Source organism: Mobula birostris, chromosome 11, assembly GCF_030028105.1.
Source record: "Mobula birostris isolate sMobBir1 chromosome 11, sMobBir1.hap1, whole genome shotgun sequence".
Taxonomy (NCBI): domain Eukaryota; kingdom Metazoa; phylum Chordata; class Chondrichthyes; order Myliobatiformes; family Myliobatidae; genus Mobula; species Mobula birostris.
Genome location: NC_092380.1, coordinates 64,711,611 through 64,734,891, shown reverse-complemented (window position 1 = coordinate 64,734,891; position 23,281 = coordinate 64,711,611). Strand labels below are relative to the sequence as shown.

At 41.3% G+C, this 23,281-nt stretch overlaps 1 protein-coding gene across 3 annotated transcripts in view; it reads left to right on the top strand.

The window, feature by feature from the left end:
* LOC140205149 (glycogen [starch] synthase, muscle-like) overlaps positions 1-23,281 on the top strand; it is a 127,677-nt gene that overhangs the window by 91,447 nt on the left and 12,949 nt on the right. For all 3 annotated transcript variants that reach the window (XM_072272415.1, XM_072272413.1, XM_072272414.1), the window contains 5 exons: positions 7,218-7,324; positions 17,949-18,008; positions 18,713-18,791; positions 20,100-20,213; positions 21,175-21,301. In XM_072272415.1, coding sequence (XP_072128516.1) covers positions 7,218-7,324; positions 17,949-18,008; positions 18,713-18,791; positions 20,100-20,213; positions 21,175-21,301 — 487 coding nt within the window. The remainder of the gene's footprint in view (positions 1-7,217; positions 7,325-17,948; positions 18,009-18,712; positions 18,792-20,099; positions 20,214-21,174; positions 21,302-23,281) is intronic.

Here is a 23,281-nt window from a genome sequence, read left to right as displayed (position 1 = left end):
GTTTTTTTTTCATCGGCATTCAGAGAGGTGGGACTGCAGAGGTGTGTGATGTCGGGCAGTGAAGCGCGGAAGATTTAAAAGGAACAGAGCCTTGTACAGCGGGCAGCGTAGTTTGCAGGCTGCAGAGTGAGCCGGGAGCAGAGTGAAGGCTTAAGGGCTTTGGCTCAACAGGCTTAGGCGGAAACAGGCGAGGCGAAGAGGGTTTGGTATTCATTTTTTGTTGTTATTTGAGGAGAGGAGAAGTATGAGTGTGAGGGCAGCTTGTTGTTCTCGGTGCCGGATGTGGGAGGTCCTGGAGTCTCCAAGCCTCCCGGACATCCACATCTGCGCCAGGTGCGCCGAGATGCAGCTCCTAAGGGACAGCGTTAGGGAACTGGAGCTGCAGCTCGATGACCTTCATCTGGTCAAGGAGAGTGAGGAGTTGATAGAGAAGAGTTACAGGCAGGTGGTCACACCGGGGCCACAGGAGACAGACAAGTGGGTCACGGCTAGGAGGGGAAGAGGAAGAGGCAGGTAATAGAGAGTACCCCGGTGGCTGTGCCCCTTGACAATAGGTACTCCTGTTTGAGTACTGTTGGAGGGGACAGCTTACCTGGGGGAAGCGACAGTGGCAATGCCTCTGGCCCAGAGTTCGGCCCTATAGCTCAGAAGGGTAGGGAAAGGAAGAGGAGGGTAGTTGTAATAGGGGACTCAATAGTAAGGGGGTCAGATAGGTGATTCTGTGGATGCAGTCCGGAGACCCAGATAGTAGTTTGCCTCCCTGATGCCAGGGTCCGGGATGATTCTGATCGCGTCCAAGATATTCTGAAGTGGGAGGGAGAGGAGCCAGAGGTCGTGGTACATATAGGTACCAATGACATAGGCAGGAAAAGGGGGGAGGTCCTGAAAGGAGAATATAGGGAGTTCGGAAGGGAGTTGAGAAAAAGGACCACAAAGGTAGTAATCTCGGGATTACTGCCTGTGCCACGCGACAGTGAGAGTAGGAATGCAATGAGGTGGAGGATAAATGCGTGGCTGAGGGATTGGAGCAGGGGGTAGGGATTCAAGTTTTTGGATCATTGGGACCTCTTTTGGCACAGGTGTGACCTGTACAAAAAGGACGGGTTACACTTGAATCCTAGGGTGACCAATATCCTGGCGGGGAGATTTGTGAGGGCTACTGAGGTGACTTTAAACTAGAATGGTTGGGGGCTGGGAATCAAATTAAAGAGACTAGGAGAGAGGAGGTTCGTTCACAACAGGAGGATGGGAACCAGTGCAGAGAGACCGAGGGGTGTAAAATGAGGGTAGAAGCAAAAAATAGTAAAGTGAAAAGTAAAAGTGGCAGGCCGGCAAATCCAGGGCAAAAATCAAAAAGGGCCACTTTTCAACATAATTGTATAAGGGCTAAGAGAGTTGTAAAAGCAAGCCTGAAGGCTTTGTGTGTCAATGCAAGGAGCATTCATAACAAGGTGGATGAATTAAAAGTGCATATTGTTATTAATGAATATGATATAGTTGGGATCACAGAGACATGGCTCCAGGGTGACCAAGGATGGGAGCTCAACATTCAGGGATATTCAATATTCAGGAGGGATAGACATGAAAGAAAAGGAGGTGGGGTAGCATTGCTGATTAGAGAGGAGATTAACGCAATAGAAAGGAAGGACATAAGCCGGGAGGATGTGGAATCGATATGGGTAGAGCTGCATAACACTAAGGGGCAGAAAACGCTAGTGGGGGTTGTGTACGGGCCACCCAACAGTAGTAGTGAGGTTGGGGATGGCATTAAACAGGAAATTAGAAATGTATGCAATGAAGGAACAGCCGTTATAATGGGTGACTTCAATCTACATATAGTCATAGTCATACTTTATTGATCCCGGGGGAAACTGGATTTTCGTTACAGTTGCTCCATAAATAATAAATAGTAATAAAACCATAAATAGTTAAGTAGTAATATGTAAATTATTCTAGGAAAGTAAGTCCAGGACCAGCCTATTGGCTCAGGGTGTCTGACCCTTCAAGGGAGGAGTTGTAAAGTTTTGATGGCCACAGGCAGGAATGACTTCCTATGACACTCTGTGTTGCATCTCGGTGGAATGAGTCTCTGGCTGAATGTACTCCTTTGAATGTCAATGTAGATTGGGTGAACCAATTTGGTAAGGGTGCTGAGGAAAAGGATTTCTTGGAATGTATGCGGGATGGTTTTCTGAACCAACATGTCGAGGAACCAACTAGAGAGTAGGCCATTCTAGACCTGGTATTGAGCAATGAGGAAGGGTTAATTAGCAATCTTGTCGTGAGAGGCCCCTTGGGTAAGAGTGACCATAATATGGTGGAATTCTTCATTAAGATGGAGGGTGACATAGTTAATTCAGAAACAAAGTTTCTGAACTTAAAGAAGGGTAACTTTGAAGGTATGAGATGTGAATTAGCTAAGATAGACTGGCAAATGATACTTAAAGGGTTGACGGTGGATATGCAATGGCAAGCATTTAAAGATCACATGGATGAACTACAACAATTGTTCATCCCAGTTTGGCAAAAGAATAAACCAGGGAAGGTAGTGCACCCGTGGCTGACAAGGGAAATTAGGGATGCTATCAATTCCAAAGAAGGAACATACAAATTAGCCAGAAACAGCGGCTCACCTGAGGACTGGGAGAAATTCAGAGTCCAGCAGAGGAGGACAAAGGGCTTAATTAGGAAAGGGAAAAAAGATTATGAGAGAAAACTGGCAGGGAACATAAAAACTGACTGTAAAAGCTTTAACAACAGGAATTCTGCAGATGCTGGAAATTCAAGCAACACACATAAAAGTTGCTGGTGAACGCAGCAGGTGAGGCAGCACCTCTTCCTAGAGATGCTGCCTGGCCTGCTGCGTTCACCAGCAACTTTTATGTGTGTTGCTGTAAAAGCTTTTATAGATACGTGAAAAGAAAAAGATTGGTTAAGACAAATGTAGGTCCCTTACAGTCAGAAACAGGTGAATTGATCATGGGGAACAAGGACATGGCAGACCAATTGAATAACTACTTTGGCTCCATCTTCACTAAGGAGGACATAAATAATCTTCTGGAAATAGTAGGGGACAAAGGGTCTAGTGAGATGGAGGAACTGAGGGAAATGCATGTTAGTAGGGAAGTGGTGTTAGGTAAATTGAAGGGATTACAGGCAGATAAATCCCCAGGGCCAGATGGTCTGCCTCCCAGAGTGCTTAAGGAAGTAGCCCAAGAAATAGTGGATGCATTAGTGATAATTTATCAAAACTCTTCAGATTCTAGACTAGTTCCTGAGGATTGGAAGGTGGCTAATGTAACCTCGCTTTTTAAAAAAGGAGGGAGAGAGAAACCGGGGAATTATAGACTGATTAGCCTAACATTGGTGGTGGGGAAAATGCTAGAGTCAGTTATCAAGGATGTAATAACAGCACATTTGGAAAGCGGTGAAATCATCGGACAAAATCAGCATGGATTTGTGAAAGGAAAATCATGTCTGACGAATCTCATAGAATCTTTTGAGGATGTAACTAGTAGAGTGGATAGGGAGAACCAGTGGATGTGGTATATTTGGATTTTCAAAAGGTCCCACACAGGAGATTAGTGTGCAAAATTAAAGCACACGGTATTGGGGGTATGGTATTGCTGTGGATAGAGAATTGGTTGGCAGGCAGGAAGCAAATAAACGGGACCTGTTCAGAATGGCAGGCAGTGACTAGTGGGGTACCACAAGGCTCAGTGCTGGGACCCCAGTTGTTTACAATATATATTAATGACTTAGATGAGGGAATTAAATGCAGCATCTCCAAGTTTGTGGATGACAGGAAGCTGGGCGGCAGTGTTAGCTGTGAGGAGGATGCAGGGTAACTTGGATAGGTTAGGTGAGTGGGCAAATTCATGGCAGATGCAATTTAATGTGGATAAATGAGAGGTTATCCACTTTGGTGGCAAGAACAGGAAAACAGATTATTATCTGAATGGTGGCCGATTAGGAAAAGGGGAGGTGCAACGAGACCTGGGTGTCATTATACACCAGTCATTGAAAGTGGGCATGCAGGTACAGCAGGCGGTGAAAAAGGCGAATGGTATGCTGGCATTCATAGCAAGAGAATTCGAGTACAGGAGCAGGGAGGTACTATTGCAGTTGTACAAGGCCTTGGTGAGAAGACACCTGGAGTATTGTGTGCAGTTTTGGTCCCCTAATCTGAGGAAAGACATTCTTGCCATAGAGGGAGTACAAAGAAGGTTCACCAGATTGATTCCTGGGATGGCAGGACTTTCATATGATGAAAGACTGGATTGACTAGGCTTATACTCTCTGGAATTTAGAAGATTGAGGAGGGATCTTATTGAAACGTATAAAATTCTAAAGGGATTGGACAGGCTGGATGCAGGAAGATTGTTCCCGATATTGGGGAAGTCCAGAATGAGGGGGTCACAGTTTAAGGATAAAGGGGAAGCCTTTTAGGACCGAGATGAGGAAAAACTTCTTCACACAGAGAGTGGTGAATCTGTGGAATTCTCTGCCACAGGAAACAGTTGAGGCCAGTTCATCGGCTATATTTAAGAGCGGGTTTGATATGGCCCTTGTGGCTAAAGGGATCGGGGGTATGGAGAGAAGGCAGGTACAGGGTTCTGAGTTGGATGATCAGCCGTGATCATACTGAATGGCAGTGCAGGCTCGAAGGGTGGAATAGCCTACTCCTGCACGTATTTTCTATGTTTCTATGCCATTTTAATAATCTGCATCTGATGGTAAATGCAGAGTGTTGTGAAATGCAGAATGTTGGTTTCAATTGATGATGAAAGAATAAATGATATTGTAATTAAACTGGATTATTGCCTGGAATCAAAGAGACATTTATCAAGGAACAAACCTTTTGGCCCATTGAGTCTGTACCAACTATCAAGCACTGATTTTTACAGTAACCCTATTTTATTCTCCTCACGTTCCTGTCAACTAACCCACCACCCCTACCACACCTATTACAGATTCTGCCACTCATCTGCACATTAGGGGCAATTTACTGGAGCCCTTTATTCTACCAACATATACGTTTTTGGGATATAGGAGAAAACTGGAGCACCCAGAGGAAATCCAACCAATTAAATTGTGTCCTTAAGCCAATCGAGTTTAGGTCTGGGAGTTCCTGTTACAGTAATGACTAATGGTGGAGGTAATGAGAGCTTATGGTAGTTGATAGGGTTATGGAATTGGTTTGGACAATGTTAATGGTTCTGTCAGTCAATGTAATTGAGGCAAAAAGTAATAACTGCAGGTAATTCAGTGGTGGAAAGGTATTTTGAAACAAAAATCAGGGATAGAGTTAACAGTCACAGTGACTAGAGAAAGCCAGTGTGGATTGGTTAAAGCACATTGTATCTATCTAATTTCACAGCGCTTTCTGATGAAATCACATGAAAAGGTTGATGAAGGAATTATATATGGATTTAAAAAGGGATATGATAAAATGTCACTGTGCAGATAAAATTTAAAGTCTTGCAATGAAAGGGGTTGTAGCAGTGCTTTTAGAAATTTGGCTGAGCAACAGGAAGCTGCTAGGTGTGCTGAAAGATTGCTTCTTAGACTGGACAAGATGTACAGTGAAATTCCCCAGTACTGTTTTACTTGATATAAGTAATTTCAAGATTTACAGATGGCACCGAACTTGGAGGCATTAGGATCTGTGAAAATCGTAACAGATTTAAAGAGGACATACAAGGGCTGATGGTATGGGGACATAGATAACTGTTGAACTGTTGAGAAATATAAGGTGTGTATTTAGTGTTAGTGTCCATAGGAGGCACTGCTCTCAAAGAGGCAATATCTGTCATCAAGGATTCCCACCAGCCAGTCATGCCCTCTTCTCACTGCTACCCATCAGGCAGGAGATAGTCTCGTGCCATCAGCTTCAGGAGCAGCTCCTTTCCTACAACTATCAGTAAACTGCCTGCACAGCCTGAATCCTACCTACAGACCACCTCTTACACTACCATAGACTTTTCTTATTCCGTGTGATGTCTGTACCTACGTGCCTATGGTACTGTTACAACCAAGTTTTTATTTACTGTATTATGCATGTAACAATAAGCTTGGTCGGAAGGAAGAGAAGAAGCAAAGTAAGCTTGAGGGGCGTGATTTGCATTTCTAAAAGGGATGCATGAAGAGTGAATGTTAAGGTAGTCCTTCTGATAATTTTTCCCTCCTGCTCCCTCTTCTTCTATTCCCTATCTATCACTTCTCCCCGGGTCCCCTCCTCCTTCCCTTTCTCCTCTCCTATCAGATTCTTTCCTCTGCAGTTCTTTACCTTTCCCACCCAATTGGCTTCATCTATCACCTTTGAGCTAGCCCCCTTCCCCTCCCCCACCTTTTTATTATGCTGTCTTCCCCCTTCCATTTCAGTCCTGAAGAAGGTTCTCGTCTCGAAACGAAGACAGTTAACTCATTTCCATAGATGCTGCCTGACCTGCTGAGTTCCTCCAGCATTTTGCGTGCGCTGTTTTAGGGTATTTGTTTTTAGTTTGTTCAAAGTGGCAGGGCAGATTGAGAAAGAGGTTTAAAGGGCTGATTTGGCCCTGGACTCATAAGTAAAAAAATTATGATGAATATTTGCAGAACAATAGTTCACCACAACTGGAGTATTATATCCAGTTCAAGAAAACTGTAAATGCTCTAAAGGGGGTACAGCAGAGATTTACTGGATTGGTTCCAGAGATTAGGGACTTTAGTTAGGCTTGTTCTAGATTACAAAGGGATTGGGTACTAAAATCATGAAGGGCATTGGCATAACTAAAACAGTTTGCCTTGGTCAGAGGATCAAGAATCAATGAATATAGAATAAATTAATTAGCAAAAGAACTAAAAGTGGTGTGAGGAAAAACTTTGCCGAGCAGAGTTTTGTGTGCACTGCCAGGGATAGAAGCAGAGGCAGATTTGATAGCAACATTCAGAATGGGGCTGGATAAGTGAAAGAATCTTCAAAGCAGTTTTGGAGAAAGTAGAATGTTTTGGCTGGATTGTTCTTACCTAGAGTTTCTACATACTTAGCAGAACAAATTGCCTTTTTCCTTGTACTCTTGTCAGGAGCCCTTACAGGAAGTGTGTTGGGAGGAAATATTATCAAGTTAAGCTGCACTCCTGAGTTTATGATGGAACTAGTATTGTAACTGGTAGCTTACCCCTGGAAAAAGGGGAATGGCATACTTAATATTTCTCCTTCTCTGTACCTAAAACAGGCAAATCGAAGTGATGTTACTGTAGTTGCATTTTTCATCATGCCTGCAAAGACCAATAACTTCAATGTTGAAACCCTCAAGGGACAAGCAGTACGGAAACAGCTTTGGTAAGCAAAGTACATTTTTTCCAATGGTTCCCTGGAAATAAGGAAGATATTACTGATAAAAACTATGAAATGTTGAACAAATAAGGGGCAAAATCATTTAATAAAACTAAACTGTGATATTCGAGCCCTAACAAAAACAAAATTCTGGAAACAGTGGCAGGTCAGGCAGCATCCTGGAGAATCAGTGGTTAGGTCGAGAAGCCTTTATCAGAATACTGAGCACATTATCTACAAACAAAGGTGCTAACAAAAGACTAAGAACAACTTGAAAACCAATGCACATACTTAATTTTCTTCAGAGAGAAAAAAATTGCTATTACTTAAATTTCTTTTGGTAAAGTGGTGCAGGCTGGGTCAGCAGAACATCTTGCATTTCTCCTAACCTAAATTTGCAAAATTTAGTCAATTACAACTGGTTGCCAGCACGCCATCAGTTGTTTGTTCTTGACTGACTTAGTAAACTTCATTCTCTCATCTTTGAGAAATAAAAGATATGCCCTGATGTATTCTGTGGGTAGAATTATAGGTGATTTTCATTCTCAGGACTGTAGGAGCCAACCAGGATCTTGTTCCCACTTCAGATTCCCCTCATTTACATAAGGCAATTCTCATAACTTGCTGCTCAGTAACGGGAGGCCAAGAACATCTAGGTTATAGCATAAGACATATTTTTCAGCTTTATCGTGAAGTTCCAGGAAGAGACGAGTAGAAAACTGTCATTTCCAAAAGCCCTGTGTGTTTCAAATGCAACTAAAATGTATAGATGTGGTTTTTATGCAGTTACCCAGCAGATGCTGAGGCAAATTTAGAAGAACCTTGTCAAGAGGTATCACCACATTATTTCCAGGAATGGTCTATGATAAGGGCAAATAGTAATTTCAGTGTGAGCACCCTTTTGTATTTTGCACTTCTTTTACAGTTGTAACAAATCTCATCTCTGCCCTTGTATAGTCAGTCATTTCCTTCCCCATTTCCTGTGGCTGTCAATGAATCATCAGCAAAGACTCGTTGCACCTCCTCTTGCACCGCTTTCTGCTGCTGTGTGTATGGTGCATGCATGGTGAAGTTGAAAGCCTGTACCTTTACCACCTCCACTCTGACAGGACATATTTGCATTGAACAAGCAGGCCCTGCCATCCTGCAAACCTTTAGTGTTGTAGAAAAGGTCACCACTGGCATCAAAGTCAGATTTATTATTACTGATGTATGATGTGATATTTGTTATTTTGCAGCAGCAGTATAGTGCAAAGACATTAAAATCTAGAAATTACAAAAATGAACAGTGGAAAAAAAGAATATTGAGGTAGTCTTTATGTGTTTATGAACTGTTCAGAAATCGGGCAGCAGATGATAAGCTGTTCCCAAATCATTAAATGTTGGTCTTCAGGTTCCTGTACCTCCTCCCTGATGATAGTAAAAAGAAGAGGGCCTGTCCCGGAAAGAGACGAACCTGATAGTGATAATGGTGAATATTGGAAATAACATGTCTGCTTGCTTGTTTGGCATCTTCGCTCTTCGTTTTCTACTTCACTTTCTCCAGTATCTCCTGATAATGAATCCTGGTACTACAAACGGTTGTAGACTGATTCCTGCTACTGTCAGCTTTCTCACTTACACCCTAGACATTGTCTTCTTCTATCCATTTTATGCCATTATCAACATCTGGACTCTGGTCCCAGGCAGAGTGGAGAGGCTGATGATTTCATACTTTCTACGGACATCAAATATGGTCATTAGGTCATCAAGTCAAAGGTGGCTTTTAGAACAGTCCCATGAGTCCCATTCCCCCACTTGCTTTCCTGTAACCTATATCTGTCACATTTTTCTAAGGATATGTTAGTATTATTCATAACCCTTCATGGTCAGCGCATAAAAGAGTTTCTAAGAGCTTGTCCGTTCTTTAGCAGTCATCACACCAATCCAACCTAACTTCACAATTTCCGACAACAGAGATGGTCGACCTGGCGCAATCATGCAAATTTAGCACAAATTAGCTATTTCTTAGTAAAATTGTTGCCATATTAAACTCTTACACCATTCAACTTTTTATCTTCAAGTCTTTTGCATAAACTTTTTCTGATGATAAATGCTCGTATGTTTTTTTCCCTAAGTTTTGAACATGCAAATTTAGTCCTTCAATTGAACCCCCTGCATCTAAGTTCCCATAAGCCTCTCGATGCTTTTCAGGAATAAGTTTGCCTTTTTTCATTGTGGTTAAAAAGTGATAATATCCTAAATAAGAATTTAATCAATTTGAAAATATCTATTTTTAGATTTTTATGCACCCTATAAGAAATAGAACTGCAAAGAGTGAGCCTCACATCACACAAATAATTAAAGACTTTTCATTACAAGCTACAGTACAATACAAGACAGTGGGAGAAGGGATTCGTAATAGTTTCTTATTAACATAAACCAAGTATACTTAGAAGAGCAGAGAGCGTGAGGAAATATGGGGGGGGGGTGGAGAAAGTAAAACAAAATTTACATTGAGAAAATAATTAAGAAAATACATACAGTATGTAATGAATTATGTTAATTACTTTTAAATCTTTTCTTACATGGTTCAAATTATCTAAATATTTGTTCTCACAAGCTGCAATATATACACAGGATGGATGGGTGCATTAAGTTTAAAACAATATTCTCATTAATCTGAATATATCTTAATAGTGTTTTGTTTAGAAATAATTCAACTGAGATAAAATAGTGGGAAAACAGTCCATGTAAAATCTCCAGAAAAGATAAAGATTAGCTTTATTTTCACATCTACATTGAAACATGCAGGGAAATGCATCATTTGTTCAAATCAAGGCAGTGAGGATTATGCTGGGCAGTCTGCCAGTGCTGCCACACATTTGGTGCCAACATAGCATATCACAACACAATAACCCTAACCATACGTCTTTGTAATGTGTGAGAAAACACATATGAACACGGGATGAATGTACAAACATCTTACAGAGAGTGGTGGGAATCGAACCCTTGATCTTCCAGCTGGTGCTATAATAAGTTTACTTTAACCACTACACTACCATGCCTCCCACCTACGCAGCATGCCATGCTACCAGACCTAACTCAAAAATAATAAATTATATAGAAAAATTCAAAATCTGAAGGCAAGTCAGATAATTCAGTGTGCCCAACAAGTGTCAGAGATTAGATTAATGAATGGGCAAAAGTGTAAGATAGAATTTAAGCTCAATGAATAAAGAAAGTAGAATCTTGCTCCTTTTCTGGTACCATCAATTGAACAGTTTCATTTGAACCCCGATAACTAGTTCTGTTTGAAACATTGCTATGAAACATCACCTGCCTTTCACTCTCCATAGATGCTGTCTGACTTACTAAATATTTTCAGCATTTTTATGTTAGATGGTTTTGCCGAAATGTGAACATTCTGCAACTTCCACCTGGCAAAAGTCTAACTGCTCTGAAAATCTTCTAATCTTTTTGTTTGACTGTGCTTTTGATTCTTTTCAACATATTTCCTCCTCCCTTCTGTTGCTGCATCTTTCTTTCCTCTGGAAGGTGAAAATATTTTGAGATTTCTTCCAGCCAACAATTACCTTTACGAAAACAAAGCATTTTTTAGGGCAACACACACGAAATGCTGGAAGAACTCAGTAGGTCAGGCAGCATCTATGGAAATGAATAAACAGTCGACATTTTGGGCCCGAGGCTCTTCTTCAGGACTGGAAAGGAAGGAGGAAGATGCCAGAATGAAAAGGTGGGTGGAGGGGAAGGAGGATAGCTAGAAGGTGATAGGTGAAGCCAGGTGAGTGGGAAAGATAAAGGGATGGAGAGGAAGAGATCTGATGGAGAAGAGAGCGGACCATAGGAGAAAGGGAAGGAGTAGGGGACCCAGGGGAAGGTGATAGGCAGGCGAGAAGAGGTAAGAGGCCAGATTGGGGAATAGAAGAGTGGAGGGATGGAGAAAGATTTTTTTTACCGGAACTAAAAATGGATATTTATGCCATCTGAAACTTACCATTATGTAACTGTGAGTTAGGCAGTGGATAAATAAACAGCAGCGTTAATTTCTCTTTCAGATGACTACCTGTGCGATTAAAAAGTGCAATTTGGAGTTGGCAGACCTTTATCTCCTCTGTGCTATGGAAATTAGAGCTGATAAGAATTTAAAGATATGTGGTCGCCTAAAACGGCTGTGGTTTAATGTGCTTGTAAGCTGTAGGTTTTATGTTATACTACTTACATACTGTAGATAGCAGCTTTGACATAAATGCGATATTGCTGCAATATTTTCTGGAGTTCACATTGAGCAATATGCTATATTAAGTTGTGGGCACAGAAATACTTTACAGACCTCCACTTCCAATCCAATTGCCACCATACTAATAACCTCCCCATCTCCTGTCTGTGTCCCTCCCTTCAAGTTTCATAGTTTCTCTTTCAGTTATTGAAAAACTCAAAGAATTCACAGGCTCACCTAGTGTATATTGGCAATACAAGTGTGGTTATCTCTTCTTTATGACCTGCTGGATTGACTGGTCTTTTTGTTCTCAGTCATAAACATACCATTTCAAAGTAGTGAATAAGTAAAGATGAATATGCTTTGTATTGCCTCTTGTAGCTAGCAGGACAAATAAATATTATCTTTAGTTGCAATTCAAGTTAACTAGTTCTAGCAAATCCAGAGTTTCATGATGATCTTATCACCACATAATGGTTTTTGAACCATTATGCCTGCTAGTTGAATAATTCAAACCAAATTACAAAGTACTACCAACTGAACTTTCTCTTGTTTTTTTTGAGGAAAGGTTTTGGCTACCACACCAAAAGAGCTCCTCTTCCCTTGTTATTATGAGATCTGCATAAAAGATGGTAGCGGTGCACCTGTCACCTCAGGCCAGTGTTTGGCAGGCACTGGAGTAGCTGAACAGCATGATCAGCAGTAATGAAGCAGTGCACCAGGATGCCTTCCCTATCACTGCAGGGATTTCAACTAGAGATCCTTCTTGGAATATGACAGTTGCCACCAACTTCAGCAAGACCTGTGTGGATGAGTGTATGCTTTTGAAAACATGCCGGACATAGCCAAACCAAAATCTGTGGATGAACCAGGAGATTCATAATCTGCTGAGGACTCGACCTGTGGCATTCATGACCTGTGATCCAGAACTACGTAGGTGCAGGTACGACCTATGGAAGGCTATGTGTTTGAGTGAGAAAACAATTCCAGTTGAAGTTAGAGAGAGAATTGGATGCACATCAGCTCAGGCAGGTTTGCAGGCTATTACTTCCTACAAGGCAAAACCTAACGTCATGATGGCTATGTTGCTTCACTCCCAGATGAGCTCAATGCCTTTTACGCACACTTTGAAAGGGAGAATAAAACTACACTTGTGTGAATCCCTGCAGAATCTAGTGACCCTGTGATGTCAGTGTCAGAGGCCAACATCAGAACATCTTTCAAGTGGGTGAACCATTGCAGGGTATCTGGGCCTGATGGTGTACCTGGCAAAGCACTGAAAACCTGTGCCAACCAACTGGCAGGAGTGTTCAAGGACATCTTCAATTTCTCACTGCAGTCAGAGGTTCTCACCCACTTCAAAAGGGTGACAATCATACCATTGCCCAAGAAGAGCAGGTTGAACTGCCTCAGTGACTATCACCCAGTTGCACTCATATCTACTGTGATGAAGTGCTTTAAGAGGTTGGTCATGGCCAGAATCAACTCCTGCCTAAGCAAGGACCTGGACCCACTGCAATTTGCCTATCACCACAATAGACCTACAGCAGATGCAATCTCACTGGCTCTCCACGTGGCCTTGGATCACCTGGACAGTATTAATACCTACATCAGGCTGCTGTTTATTGATTATAGCTCAGCGTTTAACACAATCATACCCTCAATTCTAATCCACAGGATCCAAAACCTAGGCCTGTCTACCTCCCCCTGCAACTGAATCCTTGACTTCCTCACAGGAGACCATTGTCTTTGTGGACCAGGAACAAAATCTCCTTCTCACTCACAGTTAACGTTGGTGCACCTTAGGAATCTCTGCTTAGCCCAGTGTTCTACTCTACACCCACGACTGTGTGCATAGGTACAGCTCACGTCGCATCTATAAATTTGACGATGACACAGCTACTGTTGGCAGAATTTTAGATGGTAATGAGCAGGCATACAGGAATGAGTTAGATCAGCTAGTTGAGTGGTTTTGCAACAACAACCTTGCAAGCTACATCAGTAAGACCAAGGAATTGATTGTGAACTTCAGAAAAAGAGAAGTCAAGGGACACATACCAGTCCTCATTGAGTGGAAAGAGTGAGCAGTTTCATGTTTCCTGTGTCAACCTCTCTGAAGATCTATCCTGAGTCCAACATATTAATGCAATTACAAAAAAGGGACAACAGTGGCTATATTTTATCAGGAGTTTGAGGAGACTTTGTATTTCACCAAAGACTGCAGATTGCTACGGATTTTCCATGGAGAGTATTCTGACTGGTTGGATCACCACCTGGTAAAGGAGGGGTCCCTGCCCAAGATTGGGAAAAGCAGCAGAAAGTTGCTAACTCAGCCAGCTCCATTGTGGGCTCCAGTTTCCCCAGCAATGAGGACATCTTCCAAAGACAATGCCTGGAAAGGGCAGTATCCATCATTAAGGACCCTCATCATCTGGGACACGCCCTCTTCTCATAGCTGTCATCAAGGAGGAGGTGCAATAGCCTGAAGACTCACTCAATATTTTAGGAACAGCTTCTTCCCCTCTGCCTTCAGATCTCTGAATGGACAGGACAATGGACCCATATACTCTAAGTCACTTTTTCATTACTTTTGCTCTCTTTTTGCACTACTTATTTAATATAAAATCTTACATTTATATTTCTTGTAATTCGTAGATTTCTATTATTATGTATTGCTTTGTATGGCTGTTGCAAAACAACAAATTTTACAACACATGCCAGTGATATTAAACCTGATTCTGATTGTCTATTAATCCTATAGTAGTGACAGGTTAGGTTATTCACCAATGAATAACTCTCCCACTCAGTGGTGGGTGAGCTGCTAACTAAACAAGTCTGAGGACAACTGCCGAAGGAGCTACTGGCCATTTTCATTCTATGATTTTTGTTTTGTGATTTTAATTACTTTAGATTTGCTTATAAAGTACACTCCAGTGTAAGGATGACCTGCAAAGGTCACGTGGCAAAAACATTTCAAGCAGCAAAGTCCAATGAGAGCAGGAGGAGGCCACTACTGAATCTCTGCAGTTGTGGATAAGCGCAGTCTGTACTGTTGCTGAATCACCAGGCATTATAGGGCAGAGCATATAATAGTGGAGACAGTATACCATTCTGTAAAGTCTTAGTCCCACCTGTACATGAGCCTCTTTTATAAGTTTCATGCAGAAGCGCAGTTTCATCCCTAAACATTTCTTGCATGAGGTCCTTCAGCCCCGGGGTTTTGTGCAGCAACATCCAAATGGATGTTGTTTGCATTACGGACTGGTATGGGAACACCAATGCCTTTGAACGGAAAATCCTATAAAAGGTAATGGATTCGGCCCAGTACATCACGGGTGAAGGCCTCCCAACCATTGAGCACATCTACATAATATGCTGTGGTAGGAAAGCAGCATCCATTATCAAAGATCCTCACCACCCAGGCCATGCTCTTTTCTCGCTGCTGCCATCAGGTAGAAGGTACAAGAGCCTCGGGACTCACACCGCCAGGTTCAAGAACGGTTACTACCCTGCAACCATCAGGCTCTCGAATGATAACTACATTCATCTATTGAGATGATCACACACCAATGATCTCACTTTATGGAGTCTTCATTTTGTTATTTCATGCTCTCATTATTTACTGCTACTTATTTATATTTGCATTTGCACCATTTGTTGTCTTTTGTGCTCTACTTTCTCTTTCATTGATCCTGTTTACAATTACTATTCTATAGATTTCCTGAGTATGTCAGGAGGAAAAAGAATCTCAGGGTTGACATGTGGTGACATGTATGTACTCTGATAATAAATTTTAATTTGAACTTTGAATTCTAAGTACTATGCTGCCCTTAACAGATAATGCATATACAATAGAATAATGTTCACAAACACTCTAGGGATTGAACAGCAGTGTGTCTTTTTAATTTTGTAGCATTGGGGGTTTCAGAAGCTTCACTGTCAGTATCTGCCTGACAAATGATGACATTAAATTGAAATTAAAGAGTGAATTCTTGAGAATTATGTATGGAGCTTTATATTAGTAACTAACCAGCTGCCATTAATTGAGCAGGAACCATTTCTACCAGCCCAAAATCTGCATTATCAATAGGTTTCTGGGTGACCATGTGGATGCTATCAAACATCCTGTGTGTTGGAACAAGACAAAAGTTTGGTGGAATATGCAGCCTGACAATATATGTAACGTGTCAAAAACATGCTCCCTGTCTTTTTCAGTTACTTCTGTTGAGGTCTTGATTTGTTCCTCAATCCCATTTTGTATTTGTGTGAATGCTGTTTTGCAGGAGAGAGGAAAAGCAACAGCTTTAGTGGGGAAAATGTCCTTCCCTCTGCCTGCATCACTCCTCTTAAACTCTTCACATGTTTTGTGTATTCAACTTCCGCTAATCTTTGATTCACACCGTTCACTTCTGTTCTCCTTCTCACACACTTCATTTTAAGTAAAAAATAATTCATTTTATATAGCACTCAAGTTTAGATCGTACTGGAATTGAGATTTTACTTGATTTATTTTCATCTAAACTTAATAAGCAGATAGTGGATAAGGCCCAGTCCATCCTGGGTAAAGCCCTCCCCACCATTGAACACATCTACATGAAATGCTATTGTAGGAAAGCAGCATACATCATCAGAAACACCCCAACATCCAGGCCATGCTCTCTTCTCGCTGCTGCCATCAAGAAGGAGGTACAGGAGCATCAGGGCTCACACCACCAGGTTCAGTTACTACTTCTCAGCTATCAGGCTCTTAAACCAAAGAGGATAACTGTTATGGTTATTATTCGATAGATTTATTGAGCATGTCAATGAGAAAATGAATCTCTGGCTTGTATTTGATGACAGATACAGTATGTATTTTGATAATACATTTACTCTGTACTTTGTAGTTTTGTAATTTTTTTTGTAAACAAAATATTACTGGGTAAGGATAACTAGGCCATTCACATATTTTCCTTCACCCTTGTTTCTACCTTCTGTCTTCTTTGATCGTGTTTTAATCCCACTTGCTACTGTGACAGATTTGAGATTTATTTGTAAACACGAGGAATTCTGCAGATGCTGGAAATTCAAGCAACACACATCAAAGTAGCTGGTGAACGTAGCAGGCCAGGCAACATCTCTAGGAAGAGGTACAGTCGGTGTTTCGGGCCGAGACCCTTCGTCAGGACTAACTGAAGGAAGAGCTAGTAAGAGATTTGAAAGTGGGAGGGGGAGGGGGAGATCCTAAATGATAGGAGAAGACAGGAGGGGGAGGGATGGAGCCAAGAGTTGGACAGGTGATTGGCAAAAGGGATACGAGAGGATCATGGGACAGGAGGCCCAGGGAGAAGGAAGGGGGGGGGAACCCAGAGGATGGGCAAGGGGTATAGTCAGAGGGACAGAGGGAGAAAAAGGAGAGAGAGAGAAAGAATGTGTGTATATAAATAAATAACGGATGGGGTATGAGGGGGAGGTGGGGCATAAGCGGAAGTTAGAGAAGTCAATGTTCAGATTTATTTGTGTAGGTTTTTGATTCCACGAACTTAGATTTCTGTTTGGTGATTTGTAGACAGAAGAGTTTGAAATTTCTCATGTTTTGGCAAGCAGAATCTGTGTCATTGTTGTCACAGTCTACATGATGTTCTTGATCACCAGGTCATGAATCTGGAGGTAATTCAATTGCTGGCTCCTGCAATGAACCACCTATTGTGAGCCAGTCATTTGGCATCTTTCCTTATCAACATTTCTACAAACAAACAATCAATCCAGCTGAATGCAGGAAGCTTAACTACACTAAAATCCTGTTGACTGCCACAGAAACAGAGGAGTTTGCTCAGTCATACTTCTAATAATTAATTGGACAACTAATTAATTTTGTTTCTATTATTCTAGTTGATCTTTAGTATGCAGAAGTACTTATCAGCGTTCTAAATGTAAAAATAAATATTACTTTTAATGTGTGCCTCGAGTGTTATCGAATGTTTGTGAATGTTTATCAAAGTGATTCTGAGTTCAGCCAATTGCCAGGAAGAGCATAGCACTAGAGCAGGCAGCTGTGATTCTGAAGGAACTGATCCAACCACCTGTCTCAAACATTGCATCGCTTTAAAAAGTTGCAGCTGTACCCACAGTGCTTTTAATAAGTCTTCACTGAAATGGGTAATTGTGTAAAATAGATTACTGTCACTGACATAGATTTTGAAACTTGTAACCAATAGTTTTCTTCTCGTTACTTTCCTCAATCTGTATTGCTAATACCTAAGATTGGGAAGACTAGTATTACAGGCAACTTCACATTTGAGACCAGTTAATTCAGAGAACACCATCGGATCTTCACTTTAATAATCACCAAAGGTAATTTGATGTTATAAAGTTGGCTGAGGTAGAAAAAGGCAAATCTCGATTATCTAAATTATTGTGTATTTGTTCCAGGGATACCGCCAATGTGATCAAAGAAAAGTTTGGCAAAAAGCTTTATGAGTTGCTCTTGGAGTAAGTACCTTTTGATTGGCGTGTAAGCTCTACTGTTAATCAAACAAACACTGAATATATTCAAACTGCTGGAAAACGTTGGCCTCTGGGTGCTCACATATAAAGCTGGCACTTCACCCCCACCCCCCAAATACTCACATTCCCAACTTCTGAGTTGGTGGATTGTTCAGTCAAGCTCCATACAATTGCTATATGGGATATATTTTCATAAGTGACTCTTTCCTCTCATAGTGCCGTTAATACAGGAGCTGTAATTCCTGTGTGGATAAATGCAACAGAATCAATTTGAAATTAAGGTCTTTTGAAAATGGTGGCATTATTAACAAACCAGAGCCTGTGTTTTTAACTTCCATTAATGCTAATAAATTGGAAAAATGCATCTAAGGAAATGAACCAAACTTCACCAGTAGTGTCATAAAGACTGCTGTAGTGCCTGGCAAATGACACTGAGATATTTGTGTTTTTGATGTTGGATCACAATGAGGTTGACTTTGCATTACTCCTTCCTGTGTTTGATCTGGATTGGAAGGAAGAGAGGGTGTTCTGTTTCCCCCTACTCTGGTAGCCCACCCCTGATAAACATTACAAAGTCTTCCTCACACAAAAAACAAAAGAAATGCAGTGTTTCCTGTGGGGGAAATGAAATGTGAAATCTGGAGAACTGTAAGGCCATAGATTTTCAAGCAGTGTTAATTTGGTTACAGAGGTGAGATGCCCGATATAAGCTCAATTCTGGATCGTGAGGACTTCACTATGATGAAGAGAGCCATATATGCCACTCAGGTAAACCCTTCAGCTGGAAACTATAGGAAAATGGTGAACACTTGGATTTGTCTCTTATTTCTTAAGGCTTTAATAATCTAGATAACATAAATAAGTTTACTGGATTGAGTGTCTGTATAAGAAGATGGTGGTGTATATAGCCATAGACATGGATTAGCGTTAGGAATGCCAAAATTGGACGTGGTGTTGCTGGAATGATTAGCAAACAGCCTTTAACTGCTTCCTTTTATGTTTGGTCCAGAAAATAGAACTAGCTGCCGGTAATTACATTCTTTTTAACATTTATGTGCCTGAGGTGTGCTCTGAGATTTCAACTTCAATGAACGATTGGGAAGTTGCACCAATTTATACGATTCCATCTGTAGCCTTCAGTACAAGTGATCAGAGTTTGCATTATACTCTACATGCTTCACCCACTTGCTCCAGGCAGCCTTTGTAAAGGAAGCTGTGGGTGCCACTTACAAATTTACCACTATTAACTTTCCTATCATCTTCTCTGGAACTTCCCCACCAGTAGCAACCTTTGCTACGCACAATGTCATTTGGTTTTGTTCCACTTTGTATGAACCAGACATTGAAACTCTCTGTCTAAGTAGGTAACAGCTTTAAACCTTAATGCAGATTGGGCAGTTTTTGAAAAAGATTGGGGCTTTCAATTACTCATATCAGATTGGCTTCACAATTGCTCCATATAACAGCTGCCAAGTACAAATTTCCACAGTAACTGAAGCTAGAAATGGGTGCATGACACACCTGGTATCCTCAGCCATAACCTCAGAAACTCACCTGCTCCACAAACCAGTATCAGATGGTACTCCTTGCCCAAACCTGCTGTGTGAAATTGCTGAGTTACTTGGATGATACTATTACTCTTGAAAGTGAGCACCAGCTCCTGTACCAACAGAAAAGTTGAGGTAAATTACAAATCAGACTGATTGTTAAATAAAACTTGAGCAGAAAAATATCTGTTGGTGGAATTGAAAGATACTTTATTTCCCAGCGAACCTTATGAGCAAATAATAACAAAATATAGCTGGATTTTAGAGGGAAAGGTTGCTCAGTAACAATAAAGAAAATACACACAAAATGCTGGAGGAACTCAGCAAGTCAAGTAGCATCTATGGAGGGGGATAAATAGTGTTTCAGGACAAGACTTGACATCAGGAGCTGCCTGATTTGCAGAGTTCCTGTGTTGTTCAAGATTTCCAACATCCACAGAGTCTCTTATGTTGATAATAAAGACAATATCTTTAATGGTGGTGTTACCCTTTTCACAAGCTTGATAGACATATCTCTTCTCCTTAACAGCGCCGTTCATTACCTCCAATCTGTACACATAACATGCTGGATGATTCCAACGATCAAATTCTCAAGGCGATCCGAAGAATTGGATTATTTAACAATGCAAATGATAGGGTCAAGGTATGAACATTTTTTACCTCTTACTCTGACAAATTTGTAACAAATTCTGCATACTGTTGGAGTGGCTTACAACACTGGAATGAAAGCTGTTGATCAAATAACAAGTGCAGGTAACTTCTATTCAGTTTATTTTGTTCATAAACTTGTTAGTTGGAGGCAGGAAGTGTCCTAAGTAACCAGGCTGGTCTGAATACGAGTTCCTCCACTTTCTACATTCTATGCCAGTTATAAAGAAGGTATTCTCAGGATATATTATCCTATTGATAAATTTGATTATGTGAGAGTGTGAAGGTTAAAATCTGTAGCACATCTGATTCTTGTTTCCTCCTTTCACCATCAGTAAAAATGTTGATATTTCCTTTCCCTCACTACCTCCCTCTCACTCTTGCCCTCACCTTGATGCCAGTTGCATTGTTCCTCTTCTTCCATCATGTGAGTTTGACACACACTCTGAATTAAATGCTGAGTTACAGTTTTGTTTTCTTCATATAACTAAGGTCTGAAATCTACAATTACAATGACAGGATGTGAGTGGAGATAAATTTTCTTCTGAACATAAAACATTACAATGATTGGTTTCTCTTACTGGGACTGCTTGTACTTGTCCATCTTACCTTGCTTCCACTGTCATTTATAAAGCCATAATGGTGAATAATTGACTCTGTGATCATCATAGCCAACTGGACCCTGCCTTTAACTATTATTCAGATGTGAGACTCCAGCAGAACTTCATGTTTAACTATTCAAAGTGTGAGAACCTTGACTAACGTCCCAATGGCACAATCTCATATCAAACGTAGTTTTTCCTCTGCCACCGCGGGTGAGACTTCCTCAATCAAGAACAGGAATGGGATTTGCCTGGCATCAAATAGGGTGCAATTTACTTTTGGACCATAATGGGAGGCTTGTGATGGGATTCTTGCATCTGTCTTTTAGTAAAAGGCTTTCGTTCGTCCTTCAGGTCATCTTTCACCCTGAGTTCCTGTCGTCCACCAGCCCATTGCTTCCTTTGGATTATGAGGAGTTTGTGCGTGGTTGCCATTTGGGTGTGTTTCCTTCCTATTACGAGCCATGGGGCTACACTCCTGGTGAGTCTCAGTTTGAATGGAGAAAGGGTAGGAAAGTGAAGCTGAACCCAACATCTACTCTTGTATTGTGTTCTTGTGTATCGGTTTTAACCTGGTTAAATTTTATGTACCTGGGGAAAAATAATGAGCTGTGAGTGGTGGGGAGAGGTGTAGAGCTCTACCACTCAGAAACAGGTCCTTCAGCCCATTTAGTCCAGACTAAACTATTATTCTGTCTATTCACGTCAGCCGGCACCTGGCCAAAGCCCTGCACAGCAATCCCATCCATGTACTTAATCCAAAATTCTCTTAAGTGTTGAAATCAAACCCACATCCACCACTTCCACAGGCAGCTCATTTCACACTCTCAGCACCTTCTGAGTGAAGAAATTCCCCCTCATGTTCCTCTTAAACATTTCACCTTTCACCCTTAACATATGATCTCCAGTACTAGTCTCACCCAATCTCAGTGGAAAAATCCTGCTTGCATTTACCCAATCCATATCCTTCATAATTATGTATACTTCTATCAAATCTCCCCTCGTTCTTCTACACTCCAAAGAATAAAGTTCTAATCTATTAAACCAGGGGTTCCCAACCATTTTTATGCTATGGATCACCATTAAGCAAAGGGTCTTTGGACCCCTGTGTTGAATCTTTCCTGCAGGTACAGTAGGTGACCAAAACTGCACATAATACTCCAAATTAGGCCTCACCAACATCTTTGACAACTTCAACATAACATCCGAACTCCTGTATTCAATACTTTGATTTATGAAGGCCAATGTGCTAAAAGCTCTTTATGATCCTGTCTTACTGTGACACCACTTTCAGTGAGTGGTGCATCTGTATTCCCAGATCCTTCTGTTCTGCTGCCCTCTTCAGTGCTCTGTCACTCACTGTGTTAGTCCTACCTTGGTTTCTCTTCCCAATGGGCAACCCCTCACAGCAAATTTCATTAAATTCCATCTGTGATTCTTCAGTCCATTTTTCCACCTGGTTCAGATCTCGCTGCAAACTTTGTTAGTTCTTCCTTGCTGTCCACTCACCCCAATTTTGGTGTCATTCGCAAATTTGCTGATCCAGTTTACCACATAATCCTCAAGACTGTTGATATAGATGACCAACACAACAGGCCTAGCACCAAATTCTGCAGCACACCACTAATCACAGGCCTCCAGTTAGACAGGTAACTATCTACGACCACTCTGTGGTTTCTCCCGTGAAGCCAATGTTTAATCCAATTTATTACTTCATTGTGAATACCAAGCAACTAAACCTCCTTGACCAACTGTCTACGTGGGACCCTGTCAAAGGCCTCACCAAAGTCCACTGCCTTTCCTTCATCAATTTTCTTGGTCACCTCCACAAAAAACTCTTAAGATTGTTTGGACAAGATCTACCGTGCACAAAGCCATATTAACTCTTCCTAATCAGTCCATGTCTATCTAAATACTTACATATCTGGTCCGGTAGAGTACCTTCCAGTAACTTGCCCACTACTGATGTCAAGGTCCTTGTATATTCTTAGAGCCGTTCTTAAACAATAGAACAACATTAGCTAACCATCAATCCTCTGATACCTCTCCCTTGGCTAAAGACATTTTAAGTATCTCTGCTGGGCCCTCTGCAATTTCTGCACTAGCCTCCCACAGGGTACAGGAGATACTTTGTCAGGCTCTGGGAATTTATCCACCTGAATTTGACTCAAGACAGCGATCACCTTGTCCTCTATAATCTGTATACAGTCCATGACCACGCTGCTGTTTTGCATCAGTTCTACTAACTCGGTGTCCATCTCCTGATGCAAAGAATCTATTTAAGATCTGTCCCACATCTTTCAGCTCCATGTATAAATGACCATGCTGATCTTAAAGGGGACCAATTTTGTCCTTTGCTATCACTTTTCTCTTAATATATCTGTAGAAGCCCTTGGGATTCTCCTTTACTTTGTCTGCTGGAGCAACCTCATGCCTTCTTTTAGCCCTCCTGATTTCTTTT